This window comes from Jaculus jaculus, chromosome 8, assembly GCF_020740685.1.
Source record: "Jaculus jaculus isolate mJacJac1 chromosome 8, mJacJac1.mat.Y.cur, whole genome shotgun sequence".
NCBI classification, from domain to species: domain Eukaryota; kingdom Metazoa; phylum Chordata; class Mammalia; order Rodentia; family Dipodidae; genus Jaculus; species Jaculus jaculus.
In genome coordinates this window covers 114299359-114317723 of record NC_059109.1, presented here as the reverse complement: position 1 = coordinate 114317723, position 18365 = coordinate 114299359, and the positions used below count along the sequence as shown (strand labels likewise).

Genomic DNA, 18365 nt, shown 5'->3' with positions numbered 1-18365 from the left:
GGCATCAGGGACCTTCCTGGCCAACAGCTCACTGGAAGGTATCCCATCTCTGGCAATGAAAATTTTCTAGCAGCAATCTACAGCTCCTGAGTGTTCCATTGTCCAAAAAAGTAGGATTCCATATGATTTATTTATATCCTCTTAGATTTTGATTAACCTTCCCTCCACCTTTCCTTATTTATTTATTTATTTATTTATTTTTCAAGGTAGGGTCTCAGTGTAACCCAGGCTGACCTGGAATTCACTATGGAATCTCAGGGTGGCCTCAAACTCATGATCGTCCTCTTACCTCTGTCTTCCATGTGCTGGGATTAAAGGAATGTGTCACCACACCCGGCTTCATGCCTCATTTTAAATTTTAATTAGTGTGTTGGGGGGTTACATAGAGAGAGAATGGGTACTCCAGGGCCTCCAGCCACTGCAAATGAACTCCAGATGCATGTGCCATCATGTACATCTGGCTTACATGGGACCTGGAAAATTGAACCTGGGATCTTAGGCTTTGTAGTTAAGTGCTGTAACTGCTAAGCCATTTCTCTAGCCCTCAACTCTTCTTTAAAAACAAAAATTGTTTATTTATTTGCAAGGGGAGAGAGAGACAGAGAGAATACATCCCTGACAGAGGAGGGAGAATGAGAATGGGCATGCCAGGGTCTCCCGCCACTGCATGCACCACTTTGTACGTTTGGCTTTATGTAGGTATTAGGGAATTGAACCCAGTCCATCAGGGTTTTGCAAGCAACTGCCTATAACCATTGAACCATCTCTCCAGCCCAGAATTCAACTTTTAAAGGATATTTTGCTTTTCAATTTATTTTTTAATTTTTATTTATTTATGTTTGTTTTTTGGTTTTTCAAGGTAGGGTTCACTGTAGTCCAGGATGACCTGGAATTCATTATGTAGTGGCCTTGAACTCACGGTGATCCACCTACCTCTGCTTCCCAAATGCTGGGAAGCCACCATGCCCGGCTCCTCAATTTGTTTTTATCCAAACGTAATTTACATATAGTAAAATATGTAAGTCTTAAGTTTATAATTTAGTGAATAAATTAAAGTTATTACCCATCAGGATTCTAGGACAGGCTGGGTGTAGTGGCGCATCCCTTTAGTCCCAGCACTCAGGAGGCAGAGGTAGGAGGATCACTGTGAGTTCGAGGCCACCCTGAGACTACATAGTGAATTCCATGTTAGCCTGAGCTACAGTGAGACCATACTTTGAAAAACCAAAAGAAAAAAAAGAAAAAAAGATTCTAGGACAGCTGGGCATGGTGGTGCATGCCTTTAATTTCAGCACTTGGGAGGCTGAGGTAGGAGGATTGCTGTGAGTTCAAGGCCAGCCTGAGAGTGCAGAGTGAGTTCTAGGTCATCAGCCTGGGCTAGAGTCCCTACCTCAAGGAAAAAAAAAAAAAAAAAGATTCTAGGAGATTTTTTTCCTCAATTTTTATTAACATTTTCCATGATTATAAAAAGTATCCCATGGTAATACCCTCCCTCTCCCCGATTCTAGGAGAATTTTTAATACTTTGTACTGAGCACTTGGGTAAATAGTATAAAGGTATCTTGCTCCAGTATTTTATGCTCATTAGGAACTCTGTTGATACACAGAACGTTTTGTGAATCTACAAACTATTAAAATTACAAACCAGGTGCAGTGGTTTACACCTTTAATTCCAGTCTTGCGAATTTGAGGTTGGAGGATTGCTGTAATTTCAAGTCCAGCCTAGTCTCAAGAATAAGTTCCAGGTCAGGCTAGCCTAGTGTGAGACCCTGCCTCAGTAGTCTACCCCTCAAAAAAAAAAAAGAGAATATAGAAAGACACACCCCCCAGATTTATAGACTAATCACAGCCTCTGAGGAAAGAGTAAAATGTGAATGTTGAATGACATTTCTATGAATTGCTAGATTTAAGAAAAGACAAAAATATCTATACTTGTTTAAATTGCCTAGAAACAGGTTCTTCTTTCTAGTGGAAGAAATGTAAGATCTGTGATCCATGTCTAATAATATAAGAATATCACTTGGCCATGTCTTGAGTTTGGTTTTACTCTCTTTGTCTAGAAAATTAAGCTTGCAGCCCTGCGCATGTATACAAGCTGTGTGGAGAAAACGGACTTTGAGGAATTCTTTCTAAGTAAGTTATGACTTGACTGTTCTGAAAAGAGAAGTGAACGTACTGTTCATCTTCATGCATGGTTTTAATAGGATAGTGACTTTAAAAAGATGCTAGTAAAATAATTTTCATGTTTATAGTATTATAAGCTATTTTCGTTCATTTTTTTTTTTTTAAGACAGGTGTCACTCTAGCCCAGGATGACCTGGAATTCACTCTCTATCCTCAGGCTGGCCTCATTCATACTCATGGTTATCTTCCTTCGTCAGCCTCCTGAATATTGGGACTAAAGGCAGAGACACCAGGCCTGGATTCCCTATTTTTCTTCTCAATAAGCAAAAATAAAGCAAGAGTTCTATAAGTTCTATAAGGAAGCCATTTTAACAAGTTGTTACATATTTGTATAGTATTTATTGATTTACTTGTATATGTGTGTGTTTATATGTGTATGCCAGCATCTCTTGCCACTGCAAACAAATGCTAGGTGCTTTTTAAAAAGTAGTTATTGGGCTGGAGAGATGGCTTAGCGGTTAAGCGCTTGCCTGTGAAGCCTAAGGACCCCGGTTCGAGGCTCGGTTCCCCAGGTCCCACGTTAGCCAGATGCACAAGGGGGCGCACGCGTCTGGAGTTCGTTTGCAGAGGCTGGAAGCCCTGGCGCGCCCATTCTCTCTCTCTCTCTCCCTCTATCTGTCTTTCTCTCTGTGTCTGTCAGTCTCAAATAAATAAATAAAAATTAAAAAAAAAAAAAGTAGTTATTGTGCCAAAGAGACGGCTTAGTGGTTAAGGCACTTTCCTGCAAAGCTTAAAGACCCATGTTTGACTCTTCAGATCCCATGTAAGCCAGACGCACAAGGTGATACAAGTGCATAAGGCTGCATGTGCATGTGGAGTTTGATTGCAGTGGCTGGAGGCCATGGCGTGCTGTTTTTCTCCCTCTCTCTCATAAACATTAAAAAAAAAAAAAGCATTTATTAGGGCTGGCATGTTGGGCACACCTTTAATCCCAGCACTTGGGAGGTAGAGGTAGGAGGATCTTGGTGAGTTTGAAGCTACTCTGAGACTACATACTGAATTCCAGATCAGCCTGACCTGAGAGAGAGTATAGGCATGCCAGGGCCTTTTGCTACTACGGCTGAACTCCAGATCCATGTGCATATTGTACATTTGGTTTTATGTGGGTACTGGACACACAAACCTGAGCTACAGGCTTTGCAGGCAAGAGTACCTTTACGCCTTTGAGCCTTCTGCCCAGCCTTTTTTTTTTTTTTTCTTGTCTCTAAATTGTGTCACTTTTGCATCTGGCTTTACATTAGTGCCAATAGACATTACAAGCAAATGCCTTTAGTTGCTGAACCATCTCCTTAGCCCCTAAAAATATACTTTTTCTACATGATTTCATTAGAAGCTGTTTGTTCTTAAGTGGCTTCTTAAATTCATATGCTTAAAATATTTCCCATCAGATCTTTTAGCTTAGCTTAATTGATTTTAGCATAATTAAGAAAGTAACATTCAAAACCCTGTATCAGGGCTGGAGAGATGGCTCGGCAACTAAGGTGCTTGCCTGCAAAGCTTCACTACCCCAGTTCCCAAGTACTCACGTAAAGCCCAACATACAAAGTGGTACATACATCTCAAGTCCACTTGCAGCGGCTGGAGGCCCTGGGGTGTCCACTCTCCTCTGTCTCTCTTTTGTCTCTGTCCTGTTGCAAATAAATAAATAAAACTATATTAAAAAAAAAAAAACACCAAAAGACCCTGTATCATGGTGGTGGCATATGCCTTTAATCCCCGCACTTGGGAGGCGAAGGTAGCCTGGGCTGCAGAGTGAGCTTCTCGTCAGCTTGGGTTAGAGTGAGACTGCTTCAGAAAAATTGAAGCAAGGCTTCGAGGTTATGGTGTTCGCTTGTGAAACCAAAGAACCCAAGTCCAGTTCCCCCAGGACCCACATAAGCCAGATACCCAAGGTGGCACATGCATTTGGAGTTCATTTGCAGAGGCTAAAGGCTCTGAAGTGCCCATTCTCTCTCTCTCTCTGAAATAAAGTTATAAAAAAACTGAAGTAGGGCTGGAGAGGTAGATGGCTTAGCGGCCAAGGCATTTGCCTGTAAAGCCAAAGGACCCAGTTTTGATTTTCTAGGACCCATCTAAACCAGATGCACAAGGTAGCACATGTGTCTGGAGTTCATTTGCAGCAGTTGAAGGCCCTGGTGTGCCCATTCTATCTGCCTCTCTCTCTCAAATAAATAAAAATAAAAGTAAATTATAGAAATTAAAAAAAAAACTGAAGTAAGATGGACATGATGTTGCACACTTAAAAACACACTTTATTTATTTATTGGGGGGGGAGAGAGGAAGAGAGGGGATGGGTACGCCAGGGCCCCCAGCCGCTGCAAACAAACTCCAGATGCGTGCTCCACCTTGTGCATCTGGCCTATGTGGGTCCTGGGGAATCAAACTGAGGTCCTTTGGCTTTGCAGGCAATTGGCATACACTTTTAATACTAACACTGAGGAGGCAGAGGTAGGAGGAGTGCAGTGAGTTTGAGGCTGCCCTGAGAGACTACATAGTGCATTCCAGGTGAGCCTGGTCTAGAGGGCGATCCTACCTCAAAAATCTAAAAACAACAATAACAAAACCTTAAGCAAAATAAAATACACCATATCTACTAGGTCCTAATTATTCTTTTGTTGTTGTTGTTTTTTCAGGTAGGGTCTTGCTCTAGCTCAGGCTCACCTGGAATTCACAATGTAATGTCAGGATGGCCTTGAATTCATAGCAATCCTCCTACCTCTGCCTCTAGTGTGCTGGGATTAAAGGTATGTGCCACCATGCCACACCCAGTTTAATTATTCCTTTTTTTTAATTTTTATTTTTTTAGTTTTTCGAGGTAGGGTTCTCACTCTAGCTCAAGCTGACCTGGAATTCACTATGTAGTTTCAGGGTGGCCTTGAACTCACGGCAATCCTCCTACCTATGCCTCCTGAGAGTTGGGATTCAAGGTGTGTGCCACCATGCTCAGCTAATTATTAATTTTTAATTGAGATTCTTGGGATCAAACTCAGGGTCTTATATGTGCTAGTGATTGCTAAACTCCATCTCTAGCCTCTGTGCCTGATCTTTCTCATAGAAATCTTATCCTTGGGACTAGAGAGATGGCTTAGCGGTTAAGGTGCTTGCCTGCACCCAGGTTTGATTCCCCAGTACCCACGTAAGCCAGATGCACAAGGTAGTGCATGCATCTGGAGTTCATTTACAGTGGCTGGAGGCCCCGGTGTGCCCATTCTCTCCCTTCCCCCTCTCTCTTTCTCAAATAAATAAATGAATGAATAAATAAAACTAAAAAAAAACCCTCATCCTCAGATGCTTAATAATAGTTTTAATTACTCAGAAATTTAATACAGTTATTTTTGAAGAATATTTTGTCTTGTCTCACCAGTATTTATTTTAACTCCTTAACATATTTTTATTTTTATTTATTTATTTGAGAGAGACAGCAGGAGGCAGAGAGAGAATGGGTACGATAGGGCCTTTAGCAGATGCAAATGGACTCCAGACACATGTGCCACCTTGTGTATCTGGCTTACATTGGTCATGGGGAGTTGAACTTGGGACTTTTGGCTTTGCAGGCAAACACGCTTGACTGCTAAGCCATTTCTCCAGCCCTGTATTTATTTATTTGGCTTTTCCAGGCAGGGTCTTGCTCTAGCTTAGGCTGACCTGGAATTCACCATGTAGTTTCAGGGTGGTCTCGAACTCATGGCGATCCTCCTTTCTCTGCCTCTGAGTGCTGGGGTTAAAGGCATGCACCACCATGTCTGGATCCTATTTTATTTTATTTTATTTTTTAAATTATTTATTTATTTGAGATAGAGAGAGAAAGACAAAATGGGCGCTTTAGGGCCTCTAGCCTCTGCAAATGAACTCCAGATACATATGCCACTTGTGCATCTGGCTTACTTAGGTACTAGGGATTTGAATCTTGGTTATTAGGCTTCCCAGGCAAGTGCCTTAACCACTAAGCCATCTTTCCATCCCTACTTTAATTTGTTTTTTTAATGTGGGGTGTGAAGATTTGAACTCAGGAACCCTCTCCCTACCCATTATTATTAATGGCTCTCTTTTTTTTTTTTCAAGGTAGGGTCTTACTCTAGCCCAGGCTTACCTGGAATTCACTATGTAGTCTCAGGGTGGCCTTGAACTCATAGTGATCCTCCTACCTCTACCTCCCAAGTCCTGAGATTAAAGGCATGCACCACCATGCCGGCTTTTTTTCTTTTTTTTTTCTTTTGGTTTTCTGAGATAGGGTGTCAATCTAGCTCAGGCTGCCTGGAATTCACTATGTAGTCTCAGGGTGGACTCGAACTCACAGCAATCTGCCTACCTCTGCCTCCCAAGTACTGGAATTAAAGGCGTATGCCACTACACCACAAGCTTTGATGGTTCTTGATGCAGTATTATTATTATAGTGTCAGAGGCTAGGGTGATGATTCAGTGAATAAAGCACTTGTTATGTAACTCTGAGTACCTGAGTTCAGATCTTTAGATGGCTGTGGTGGGCTCCTGTAATCCCAGTGTGCCTACATGAGAAGGGTGGCAGAGACAGGAGGATTTCCCAGGAAGTTCTCAAACCTAGTGGTAAACAACAGTGAGAGTCTCTCCCTGTGTCAAACAAGGTAGAATGTGAGGATGGATCAAGTCCAAAAGGTGTTCTGTGATCTCTAGGTATGTGTCATGATATGTTCTCCTGACTCCCCAAAATGAACACACACACACATACACCTGAAATAAATTTAAAATATATTAATAGTATCAAAGAATAAGGCTTGTTATATAATTAACATATCATATTTCATGTAATAGCCTAATGTCAATGACAAGAAAAGTTTATGAAACCTGGGTGTGGTGGCACACGCCTTTAATCCCAGCATCTGGGAGGCAGAGGTAGGAGGATTGCCATGAATTTGAGGCCATCCTAAGAATTCCAGGTCAGCCTGAACTAGAATGAGAGCCTATTTTGGAACCCCCCCCCAAAAGTTTATGAACATTATTATTACTTATTAATAGTTCACATTTGAATCTTTTTTTTTTTTTTTTTTTTGGTTTTCTAAGGTAGGGTCTCATTCTAGCTCAGGCTGACCTGCAATTCACTATGTATTCTCAGGGTGGCCTCGAACTCTCAGTGATCCTCCTACCTCTGCCTCCCTAGTGCTGGGATTAAAGGCGTGCGCCACCACGCCCAGCTTTGAATCTTTTTTTAATATTTTTTTTGTTTATTTTTATTTATTTATCTGAAAATGACAGAGTGAGAAAGAGGCAGAAAGAGAGAGAGAGAGAGATGGCCATGCCATGGCCTCCAGCCACTGCTAACGAACTCCAGACACGTGCGCCCCCTTGTGCATCTTTGCTAACATGGGTCCTGGGGAATGGAGCCTCGAACCAGGTCCTTAGGCTTCACAGGCAAGCGCTTAACCGCTAAGCCATCTCTCCAGCCCCACATTTGAATTTTTAGAAGTTACACAATATTGTGGACTAGGATGTGCTTGTATTTTGTTTATTTTTGTTTTGTATTCAGAAACAGTTGAGGCTTAGAGAGGCTCAGTGACTTACCTAAAATTGCCTACTCAAGCCTTGCACCTGTGTTGCTTGGCTTAAAACTTAGGGATTTTCCCACTGTAATACATTGACTGTGAGTGAATATAACCACAAATTAGAAATTGAAATGCATCTTCATTTTTTTTTTTAAGGTAGGGTCTTACTCTAGCTCAGGCATCTTCATATTTTTGTGCCTTATTTTACTTGAATGAGAGCTTCCTCAGTGACAGGTGTCAGTGTTATAAACTAGTGTTTATGCACAAAACAGTGTGTACATCTCAGGGAGCTTTGTCCTTTACTAGAGTTGCCAGTGAGGTTTTCATTGATACCACTGTTCCTTCAGAGTTGCTAAGACTTAAATCGAGAACTGCCTATTTAAAACTGTAAGGAGGCTAGGCATGCCTGTAATTGTAGTGCTCAGGAAACAAAGGCAAGAGCATTGCCACATGTTCAAGGTCAGTCTGATCTACATAGTGACCTCCATGCCTGCTGGGGTTACATAATGAGAACTTGTCGTTCCCCCCACCCCCGCCCCCACACTATAAAGCAAGCCTGGGGAGACGACTTAGTAAAACTTTTTTTTTTTTTTTTTTTAAGTTTTTTGAGGTAGGCTCTCACTCTAGCCTAGGCTGACCTGCAATTCACTGTGTAGTTGTAGGTTAGCCTTGAACTCATAGAAAAGGTGTGTGCCACCACACCCAGCAGGTTATGTAAAATCAAACCAGTGTGGCTAGTAAAGAAAAAGGGAGCGAATTCAGAAAGCATCACTTGGAAGCAAAAGATTAAAAAGAAATCTGTACAATTCTGAGAGAACTTTTTTGGCTTTGGTTCTAAAGAGTAGGTTAGTCAGAGCTGGAGTAAGAAAAGGGGTTATATATACTGCTTCTCAAGATCATGTCTTTAAAGTATCCATGCTCACTTGAATGTTTGATTATTTAGCGTTTGACTGTCAGAGTCGAGGACAGAGAGCAAGTGTCTTTCTTCCCCTGCAGAAAATGAGACTGGCATTGTTTCTCGAAGAATATGTGAAGGAGTTGTTCCTCACAGTATGTTGTGCCTGTCAGCCTCTAGCACAGACCTCTGAAAATGCCAAGATTATAGGCTGTCATTTCAGAACAAAGTTGTTCAAAGGTTTAGATCCAGAGTTCTAAGTGGTAACATATTTTGGCAGCCATGGTTGTTTCTAAGGTGTTCTGATCATGTTCCTTATCTGTCATATGAACATGTCCACTTTGGGTACAGGAGTTAGCTTAGCTGCCTGGTCATTTGGAGATCAGTTTTGCTATTAAGAGCAATTTGGAGCAGAGGAGGTCAGTTGTACCTAATTCAACATTGTTGCCTGCTACTGCTTTGTCTTTATTCCCTTAGAGATTGATTACCTTGTAGTGGGGGCTCCTATCTGGAGACATCCTGAATTAGTTTATGATGCCATTTTATATAATTGGTGAAGATTCTCAAAGTTAATTTCAACTCCATTAAGTCCCAACTAAAGGCATCATTTTGGTAAGCACTTTGCACGTCTTTTATCTCATCTCATCACATAGACTATATAAAGCCATTTTGTTCTCCCCATTTACAGATAAGTCAGCAGTCTCTGAGAGGCTGACTTCACCTAGAGCTTCCTAACAAGTAAAAGGAGAGTCAAGATTTTGAATTAGGCAGTCTGACCACGTATTAAAATGTGTAAATAGGGCTGAAGAGATGCCTCAGCAATTAAAGTGCTTGCCTGCAAAGCCAAAGGACCCAGGTTCCATTCCCCAGGACCCACATAAGGCAGATGAACAAGGTGGCACGTGCATATGGAGTTTGTTTGCAGTGGCTGGATGCCCTGCATGTGCCCATTCTCTCTTTCTTTCTCTCTCTTCCTCTATCTGCCTCTTTCTCTCTCTCAAATAGTTAAAAATTTTAAAAAAATGATTAAAATGTATAAATAATGCCTCCTCATGAGAGTATGAATTACTTAATTATAATTTTTTTTTAATTTTGAGAGAGAGAATGGACATACCAGGGCATCCAGCCACTGCAAACAAAATTCAGATATGTGCATCACTGTGTGCTTACGTGAGATCTGGAGATGTGGATATGAGGTTTTTTTTTTTTTGTTTTTTTTTTGTTTTTTTCAAAGTAGGGTCTCACTCTAGCCCAGGCAGACCTGGAATTTACTATGTAGTCTTAGGGTGGCTTTGAACTCAGGTTGATCTTCCTGCCTTTGCCTCCTGAGCGCTGGGATTAAAGGTGTTCGCCACCACACCCAGCTTCAAACATGAGTTCTTAGGCTTCATGGGCAAGCACCTTAACTGCTAAGCCATCTCTCCAGCCCTATTTAATTTTACTGAACTTGGCTCTAGCCTCAGAAAATACTGTAGTGAATGTGATCATGGCAAAGTGTTGTGAGTTGTAGTGCTAAAGTATGTAAACACATTACACTGAGCTAAGAATCTGTTGTATTTATTTACTTATGCATTTGAGAGAGAGAATGGGCACACCAGGGCCTCTAGCCACTGCAGATGAACTTCAGACACGTGCCACCATGTGCATCTGGCTTATATGGGTGCTGGGTTATCGAACTTGGGCCCATAGGCTTCTCAGGCAAGCACCTTAATTGTTAAGCCATCTCTCTAGCCCGAATCTGCTGTGTTTTGTGTAGTGTTGTTCACAGTCATTATTCATTGGTTTTGTATTTTCAAGTTTTATCCTGTTGGTTTCTGTTCTGGCCTCAGTGGGTACAGGGACTTATTCATACTCAAGCTCTTTCTCATCCTCAGCTCTGAGCTGACCTCCAGAAGGGAAAATGGTGACCCAAGTCCAGCTGCTGGCCTGCCTGTCTGTGCTTTCCAGCCCAAGAAATTCTCCCCTCTCTGAGGAAATTGGACAGGCTCCTGGAGGCTGCTGGGAAGCTTTGATGTAGAAGCAGCAGTTGAACAGATTGTCCTTTAGAAGCAGCCAAATTTCATTTTCCAGATTGAAAGACAGACTTCCAAGAAAACTTTTCTTTTTAATGTTTTGTTCTAGCATCCAAAAAAAGACTCAACTTGAGATCCGGGCTTGAGAGTTTCTCAGGGCTATTCTCGTTCTAGGTGGAGGGTGGTTGGCCCACTCTCAGATGGCATGTGTCTTAATAGTTGTATGGCTGGCCAGGCCAGCCTTCAGCTCCCTCCTGCTGAGCTCGGAGAGGAAGTCCACTTGACAGCTGCTGGGAACCACCCAGTAGGGTCACTGGAGTATTTTGGTATGATTTTGTGACAGACTACAGACTTGCCACTAGCTTATTAATATGGTGGCTGCTTGAAAGTTATTTGGTCTTTCTGATTTCCTATCTCTAAAATAGGAATGTTTTTCTCAAGGGTAAAAGTGATGATTAAGTGAGATAATGCACTAACATGATTAGCATTGAGCCTAGTATGTAGTATGGGCTCTTCTTAGTTGGTTTCCCAATATTACTATTAGAGAGGCAGTTGGAATAGTGATTAAGAACCTAGTGTAATGGAATTAGGAAGATAGGGATTTAATTTTAGGTGTCTTAGTTTATAGTTCTGTAACCTTGGGCAGTTGTCTTGACCCTTCTTTTTTTAATTAATTAATTTGACAGTGACAGACAGAGAGAGAGAGGCAGAGAGTGAGAGAGTGAGAGAGAATGGGCATGGCAGGGCTTCCAGCCACTGCAAACGAACTCCAGACATGTGCGCCCCCTTGTGTATCTGGCTAATGTGGGTCCTGGGGAACTGAACCTCGAACCGGGGTCCTTAGGCTTCACAGGCAAGCACTTAACCGCTAAGCCATCTCTCCAGCCCTGTCTTTACCCTTCTAATTGTCAGTTTCTTCACCTGGCAATAGGGACAATATCAATGCCTAGTAGAGTTGGGAGCATTTATCAAGCTGACACTTGGAAAGCGCTTACTGTTTTTGGCACAGTATAAGCCCACAGTGAATTGTAGATCCTTATTAGTGATGTTATGATGCCTTACAGGGTCCTTCTGTGCTTTATGTCCTAATGACCTCTTATTTGTTATCATTTGCTTATTGGGTACTTTACAAATGGTTACATGGCCGAGGATATCACTTTTTTTTTCTTTTCGAGGTAGGGTCTCACTCTGGCCCAGACTGACCTGGAACTCACTATGTAGTCTCAGGGTGGCCTCAAACTCTCGGTGATCCTCCTACCTCTGCCTCCTGAGTTCTGGGATTAAAGACCTGGTTCTCTTTTCTTTTTTTTCAAAAAAATATTTTTCTTTTGCAGTCCGGCCTAGCTTGGAGCTTGCAGTTCTTCGAGTGTTGGGGTGATAGGCATGCACCACTCTGCCTAGCCTTACTACTTCTCTTTTGAATCATTGCTCTGACAGATTCTACCATAAGAGCTCACATTTCCTACTGATTTTTTCTCATTTATCCTCTCACTCCTTGCCAAGGTTTTTCTCCTTGCATTGTATTAAGGAGGGCACATTCAGTGGGGATTCCTCATCCAGCCAGAGGCATTTCTTAGAAATCTGAGAATTGAGAGGCTTGGATGTCTACGCACAAACTGCATTTGTGGGGTCCTAAACTCAGAAGCCCTGTTCAGTTTTGCCATTCTTGGGAGTAGTGATGAATGGCCTCTCAATCGATAGTCTCTTTAGTATTCAGCCCTAGCATCTAAGACTTCCACGTTTTTTCTCCCTGTTATTTGGGCATATTGTCCAGCACCCATGGGTTACCTTAAAAAAGATGGGAAAAGGAGACTGGCCAAGCTTAACCTTCTCACAGGGCTTAGGTAAAAAGAAAAAGTCTATAATTACGTGGGATAGGAGGTGGTATTTGCTTAGCTTGTTTGGTATTCAAGATTGGAAGAGAAAAAAATCAGAATAACACAAAGTTGGACCGAATTCTACAGATCGCCTCTGCCATTTCTTTGCATAAAGAAACAACTGAGGCTCAGAAGGGAGACGTGGCTTCCCCAAGGCTGCATAACCAGGCGGGCAGAGCTGCGCGCGGCACGTCCAGTGCTCTGCTACCCGCACTTCTGCCCTGTGTGTCTGCTGCTCTCCTCTGAAAGAGCACCGTCAGAGAGCCCTGGGTGGCCACTGGTTTTAGTTGAACAAATTCCCACCATTGTTTAAAATGGTCAGCGGCTTTTTGTTTTGTTTTAAAGGTAGGGTCTCATTCTAGCCCAGGCTGACCTGGAACTTACTATGTCTTACAGGCTATGTTCAAACTCATGGTGATCCTCCAACCTCAGCCTCCTGAATGCTGGCATCAAAGTCATGCATCACAGTGTGTGGCATTTAATTAATTGATTAATTTATTTTTGGTTTATTGAGGTAGGGTCTCGCTCTAGCCCAGGCTGACGTGGAATTCACTGTATGGTCTTAGGCTGGCCTTGAACTCATGTTGATCCTCCTACCTCAGCCTCCTGAATGCTGGGATTAAAGGTGTGTACCATCACAGCCAGCTTAATTTATGTTTTTTTTTAAGTCAATGTGCCTCATCTAAATCGTCACATACTTATACTTTATCATCATTTTCTAGGGTGTCAGATGCCTGATACATTCAATTCATGGTTTCTTATAACTCTACTTCATGTCTGGTAAGTGAGCAATTTAAGTGAAATCACCAAATATATGCATGTATATGTGTGTGTTGTGAAATGCACCCTTCTTCAGGACTGATTATATAAAATGCCAGTTGTTCAGGCATGAAAAACTGCTCCTTTCATTTAATAACTGATGTATTGAAGTACATTTTTGTTAAAGGTCAAAGTATAAACCCAGAAAGAAACTAATATTTGTAGGATTTCTTCAAAGGACACTTAGCCCCATGAACAATGCTATCAGTATCTCTAAGGGACTTTGAGCTTGGATGGAAAAGTTCTCTCCCTTGGCTGTTTTAGGAAAGTTCACATTTACGTAAAAGTGGTTTGAATTGTGAGAATCCGTGGTCATTTTCATTGCTGGTCATCAGAAACCTATAACAAATTATAGTACTGACATTTATGCCTCTACCTCTAAAATGTGCATGCAGGTTAGAGTTGTGCCAGGTTTGTTGCATGTGAAAATATTTAACACCTTAAACAGTATATTTTTTCTTCAGCTGTGAAGTAAGTAGCCAAAAAACATCAATTTTTCATCTACTGTTACCCAGTACTAAAGGTCAAAGGGGTCTAGGACTTGTTGAAGTGGGGGCTGGGGAATGCATTTCTTGAACTGCCAAATCCTGGGAAAGTAAATTCTGGAGAACTGGGTTAACTACTTTGACCATAGTGAGCATCTATGGAACGTGGGGAATGGCTGTCCTGTCAAAAGAACCCTTGTTTGAGACTGCCTTCAGTGGAGTCTGACATCACAGGACTGGCTTCTATATAAAGCTGTCTTACTTTTGATCACCTCTGAAATGTTTCTTCTTCTGAACGCACATCATCAGTGAGTTTGGCTCATGCATCTAAAGCGGCAGCTTACGGACACCCCTCCCCCAAACCAGTGGTTTATTAAAGGCACATTACATCCTGGGTACTTTGTTGGGAACTAGGATAGTTCTCAAGAAGCCCACAGTCTACTGAGGAAGATAAGATATATAAAATAGTTAATTATACACTAGAATGGTAAGTTCTGTAATAAGTAAAAGTGGTGGGCTAGAGAGATGGCTCAGTGGTTTGCTTACAAAGCCTGACAGCCTGGGTTCGATTTCTCAGTGTATCACATAAAGCCAGATACACAAAGTGGCACATGAGTCTGGAGCTCAGTGGCAGGAAGCCTGGTGTGCCCATTCATATTTTCTCTCTCTCTTTGAAGTAAATAAATAAATATTAAAAAATATAAGTGGTGGGGCTGGAGAGATGGCTTGGTGGTTAAGGTACTTGCCAGCAAAGTCAAAGAACAAAGGTTCAATTCCCCAGGATCCACCCAAGCCAGAATAGATGTACAAGGTGGCACACACATCTGGAGTTTGTTTGCACAGGCTAGAGGCCCTGGTGTGCCCATATTCTCATTCTCTCTCTCTTCTCTTTCCTTTCCCAAATAAGGCAAAAAATATTTTTTTTTAAAAAATATATATGATGCTTATAGGATCAGAGGAAACTGTAACTATCAAAACTCTTCCTAGTTCTAGCTTCTCATTTTCTAAAATGTACCATGGCTTTTTTTCAGGCAGCTGAGAAGGCACACTGCCTGCCTTTGGTGTTCATGATGGAGGTTAGAGAGAGGGTACAGGAAGGGGAGCTGGATACATTGAGAAGAAAACTACTTTTTTAAGAGCTGAAGGCTGCAGAGGAGGCATGGTAGAATTACTCATTGGGAAGGTGGGAGCGTTGAGAGAAGGCTAAGCTGTTCCCAGAGGAGCTCAAAGATAATATTCAGAGCCTGTATGAAAGACTCTTTATTACTCGTATAGCTAGAGGTATCAGTGTGGTAGAGGGAGTGGATAGCAAAATAAAATATATAATCCCTGTGACCACATCCCAAGGTCAATACCTGACTAATAGCAGTTGGGAGAGCCTTGCAATTACTTGTAGTTCTTTAAAGTTTCCAAACTATGTCTACAGAGCCTTCTTGCTGAAGTTGGTTAAATTTCTTTGGGGAGTGGGTGCACCACAGCTAGTCACGTAGGAGAGGGAGACCATTTACATTTTGTCCACTCAGCCTTTTTCCTATCCTTAATTCTTATGACCTGTAGATTTATTTCCTTTATTTCTCAAGATAGGGTCTTGTTCTAGCCCAGGCTGACCTGGAATTCACTATGTAGTCTCAGGATGGCTTAGAACTCATGGCGATCCTCCTACCTCTGCCTCCTGAGTGCTGGGATTAAAGGTGTGCACTGAGCCAGAATTCCAGGTCAGCCTGGGCTAGAGCAAACCCCTACCTCAAAAAACCAAAACAAACAAACCAACAAACAAAAAAGGCATGCACCACCACACCTGGCTAATATAGGAGGCTGTAGAGATGACTTAGCAGTTAAGCTCTTGTCTGTGAAGCTTAAGGACCCTGGTTCGAGGTTTGATTCCCCAGGTCCCACACAAGCCAGATGCATCTGGAGTTCATTTGCAGTGGCTAGAGGCTCTGACATGCCCATTTTCTATCTATCTGCATTTTCTCTCTATCTGTTGCTGTCAAATAAGTAAATAAAAACAAACAAAAAATTTAAAAAATTAGAATTAGGGCTAGAGAGATTGCTCAGTGGTTAAGGGCACTGCTTGCAAAGTTTGCAGGTCTGAGTTCAGTTCCCTGATACCCACATAAAGCCAGATGCACAAGGTAGTGCATGCTTCTGGAGTTTGTTTGCAGCAGCTGAATGCCCTGGCACCCCCATACTCTCTCTCTCTGCCTCTTTCTCTTTCTCAGTTAAACAAAATAAAAATATAAAAATAAAAGTAAAATTAGAATCAGTCCTTATCAAGTACCTACTTTCTGTTCAAGATCCCAGCTTGTTGGAGAAAGGTTGTGACATGGTCTACACCTTTAAGAAACCAGTGGAAACCAAACAAAATACAGTGGCCTTCAGTGGATGATAATGATATGCTCAGTTTTAAGGCATAAACAGGTGGTTGTAGAAGCACAAAGAAATGAAACTAAATTCAATTTGGCAACAGGGGTGATAATAGAGATGGTTAAAAATGGTTTTGAGGGCTGGTGAGATGGTTTAGTAGTTAAGGCGCTTACCTGAGAAGCCTAAAGAACCAGGTTCTATTACCCATGTGTCACATGCATCTGGAGTTCCTTTGCAGTGGCTAGAAGCCCTGGAGCACCTTTTCTCTCTACCTCTTCTCTCTCTCTCTCTCCCTTTTTTTGAAATAAACAAAAATTATTTTTCAAAAATGGTTCTGAGGGGTGGAGGGATGGCAGGCCTATGCTTGCAGGTAGCAGAAGAGTCACCAGAAAAGTAGCTTGGAGCCCAACTGTGCTGTCATCTTTTGAGGATTGGAGTACTCTTCCAAGGAGTAAAAGGGATTCAGAGGAGTGATAGGTCCACCCCAATTCTGTGGACAATTTACATTTTTCTACTCCTGTTCTCTTAGCCTGAAGATCCAGGTGCATAAACTAAGGGATGGGACAGCCACATTCAAAATTAGAGTGCTCAATATATAGACACACTAGAGGTTTAAGAATTAAAATTACCTCTTGGAGTGGGACTGTGAGGGGAAAGGGGAGGAGGCTTAGAAAACAGGCAAACTCTTAGTACATGCAAACATACTCATAGCACAGAATGCTTGCTTGGGTTCCCAAGGATGGTGGGTCTTGCTGGTGTTTAAGATAGGGACAGGATTTCTCGTACCTTGTAAGCTCCCAGTTGCTGTTTCACTTATCCTGTGTGCTTTTTGTGGTTCTATAGTTTTTCTGTGGGCTAGAACCCTCTCCAGTTCCTAGAAGACCCTTATTAGTTGTATATTTGGTGAGCTTACAGCTGAATAAGATTCATATTGACTGCCTGCTGAAAACTGCTGGGAAAGGCTGCTGTGTGATTATCCAACCCCCTCTATCACAACCCTCAGTACCTAAACCCCCTCCTCTCTCAAGTTTCTTAGCATGGCATTCATATCCCACCAGATGAAACCTATACTGCCTTTACTGGTTTCATCCGGTGCCATTCTTCATCCTGTCTTTTGTCAAGAAGGTCCTTGCTCATCCTCACCCATTGACAAATGCCTGCTTTTCTCTCAAAATCAGTTGAAGATATTATGTCTTCTATAAAGCCTTTCCTTTCCTCTGAAGATAGAAGTAGTTCATCTTCAGTGTTCCTCTAATATTTCTTTACATTTAAAAAATATTTATTGGGGCTGGAGAGATGGCTCAGCAGTTAAGACGCTTGTCTGCAAAGCCTAAGGACCCCTGTTCGATTTGCAGGACTCATGTAAAGCCATATGCCTAAGGCAGCGCATGTATCTGGAGTTTATTTGTAGAGGCTAGAGGCCCTGGCATGCACATTCTATTTGCTTCTTTTTCTCAAATAAATAAATAAATAAATATATTTTAAAACTGGCCCTATTAAAAAATATGTATATACTAGCTGGGCTTGGTGGTGCACACCTTTAATCCCAGCACTTGGGAGGCAGAGGTAGGAAATCACCGTGAGTTTGAGGCCATCCTGAAATTACATAGTGAATTCCAGGTCAGCCTGTGCTAGAATGAGACCCTACCTCTAAAAACTAAAAAAAGGCTGGGCGTGGTTGCACACGACTTAAATCCCAGCACTCGGGAGTCAGAGGTAGGAGGATTGCATTGACTTCAAGGCCACCCTGAGACTTCACAGTGAATTCCAGGTTAGCCTGGGCTACAGTGAAACCCTACCTTAAAAAAACCAAAAAGAAACCAATAAATTAAAAAATATCACACAGTATTCAATTAATAGATACAACCTTTATGTTTTTATATATGTTTAAAAAAATTTTTTTTTGGTTGTTCGAGGTAGGATTTCACTCTAGCCCAGGCTGACCTGGAATTCACTATGTAGTCTCAGGGTGGCCTCAAACTCACAGCAGTCCTCCTACTTCTGCTCCTCGAGTGCTGAGATTGAAGGTGTGTGCCACCACACCTAGTGCGGCGAGCCCCTGACCCGCAGGAGAAGCACGACCACCAGACAAAGATCCTTCTCGATCACACTTTATTGGAGAGCCTCTTGGTTAACAGAAAAGTTGATGGCAAGGGGCAAGGGGCCCAGGAGTGTAGCTGCTTTTATAGGGCAGAATACTATGGGACGCCT

At 42.1% G+C, this 18365-nt stretch overlaps 1 protein-coding gene across 2 annotated transcripts in view; it reads left to right on the top strand.

Moving 5' to 3' along the window:
* LOC101610758 (ubiquinol-cytochrome-c reductase complex assembly factor 1) overlaps positions 1-18365 on the top strand; it is a 130947-nt gene that overhangs the window by 35871 nt on the left and 76711 nt on the right. For both annotated transcript variants that reach the window (XM_045157534.1, XM_045157535.1), the window contains exons 5-6: positions 2060-2132; positions 13206-13263. In XM_045157534.1, coding sequence (XP_045013469.1) covers positions 2060-2132; positions 13206-13263 — 131 coding nt within the window. The remainder of the gene's footprint in view (positions 1-2059; positions 2133-13205; positions 13264-18365) is intronic.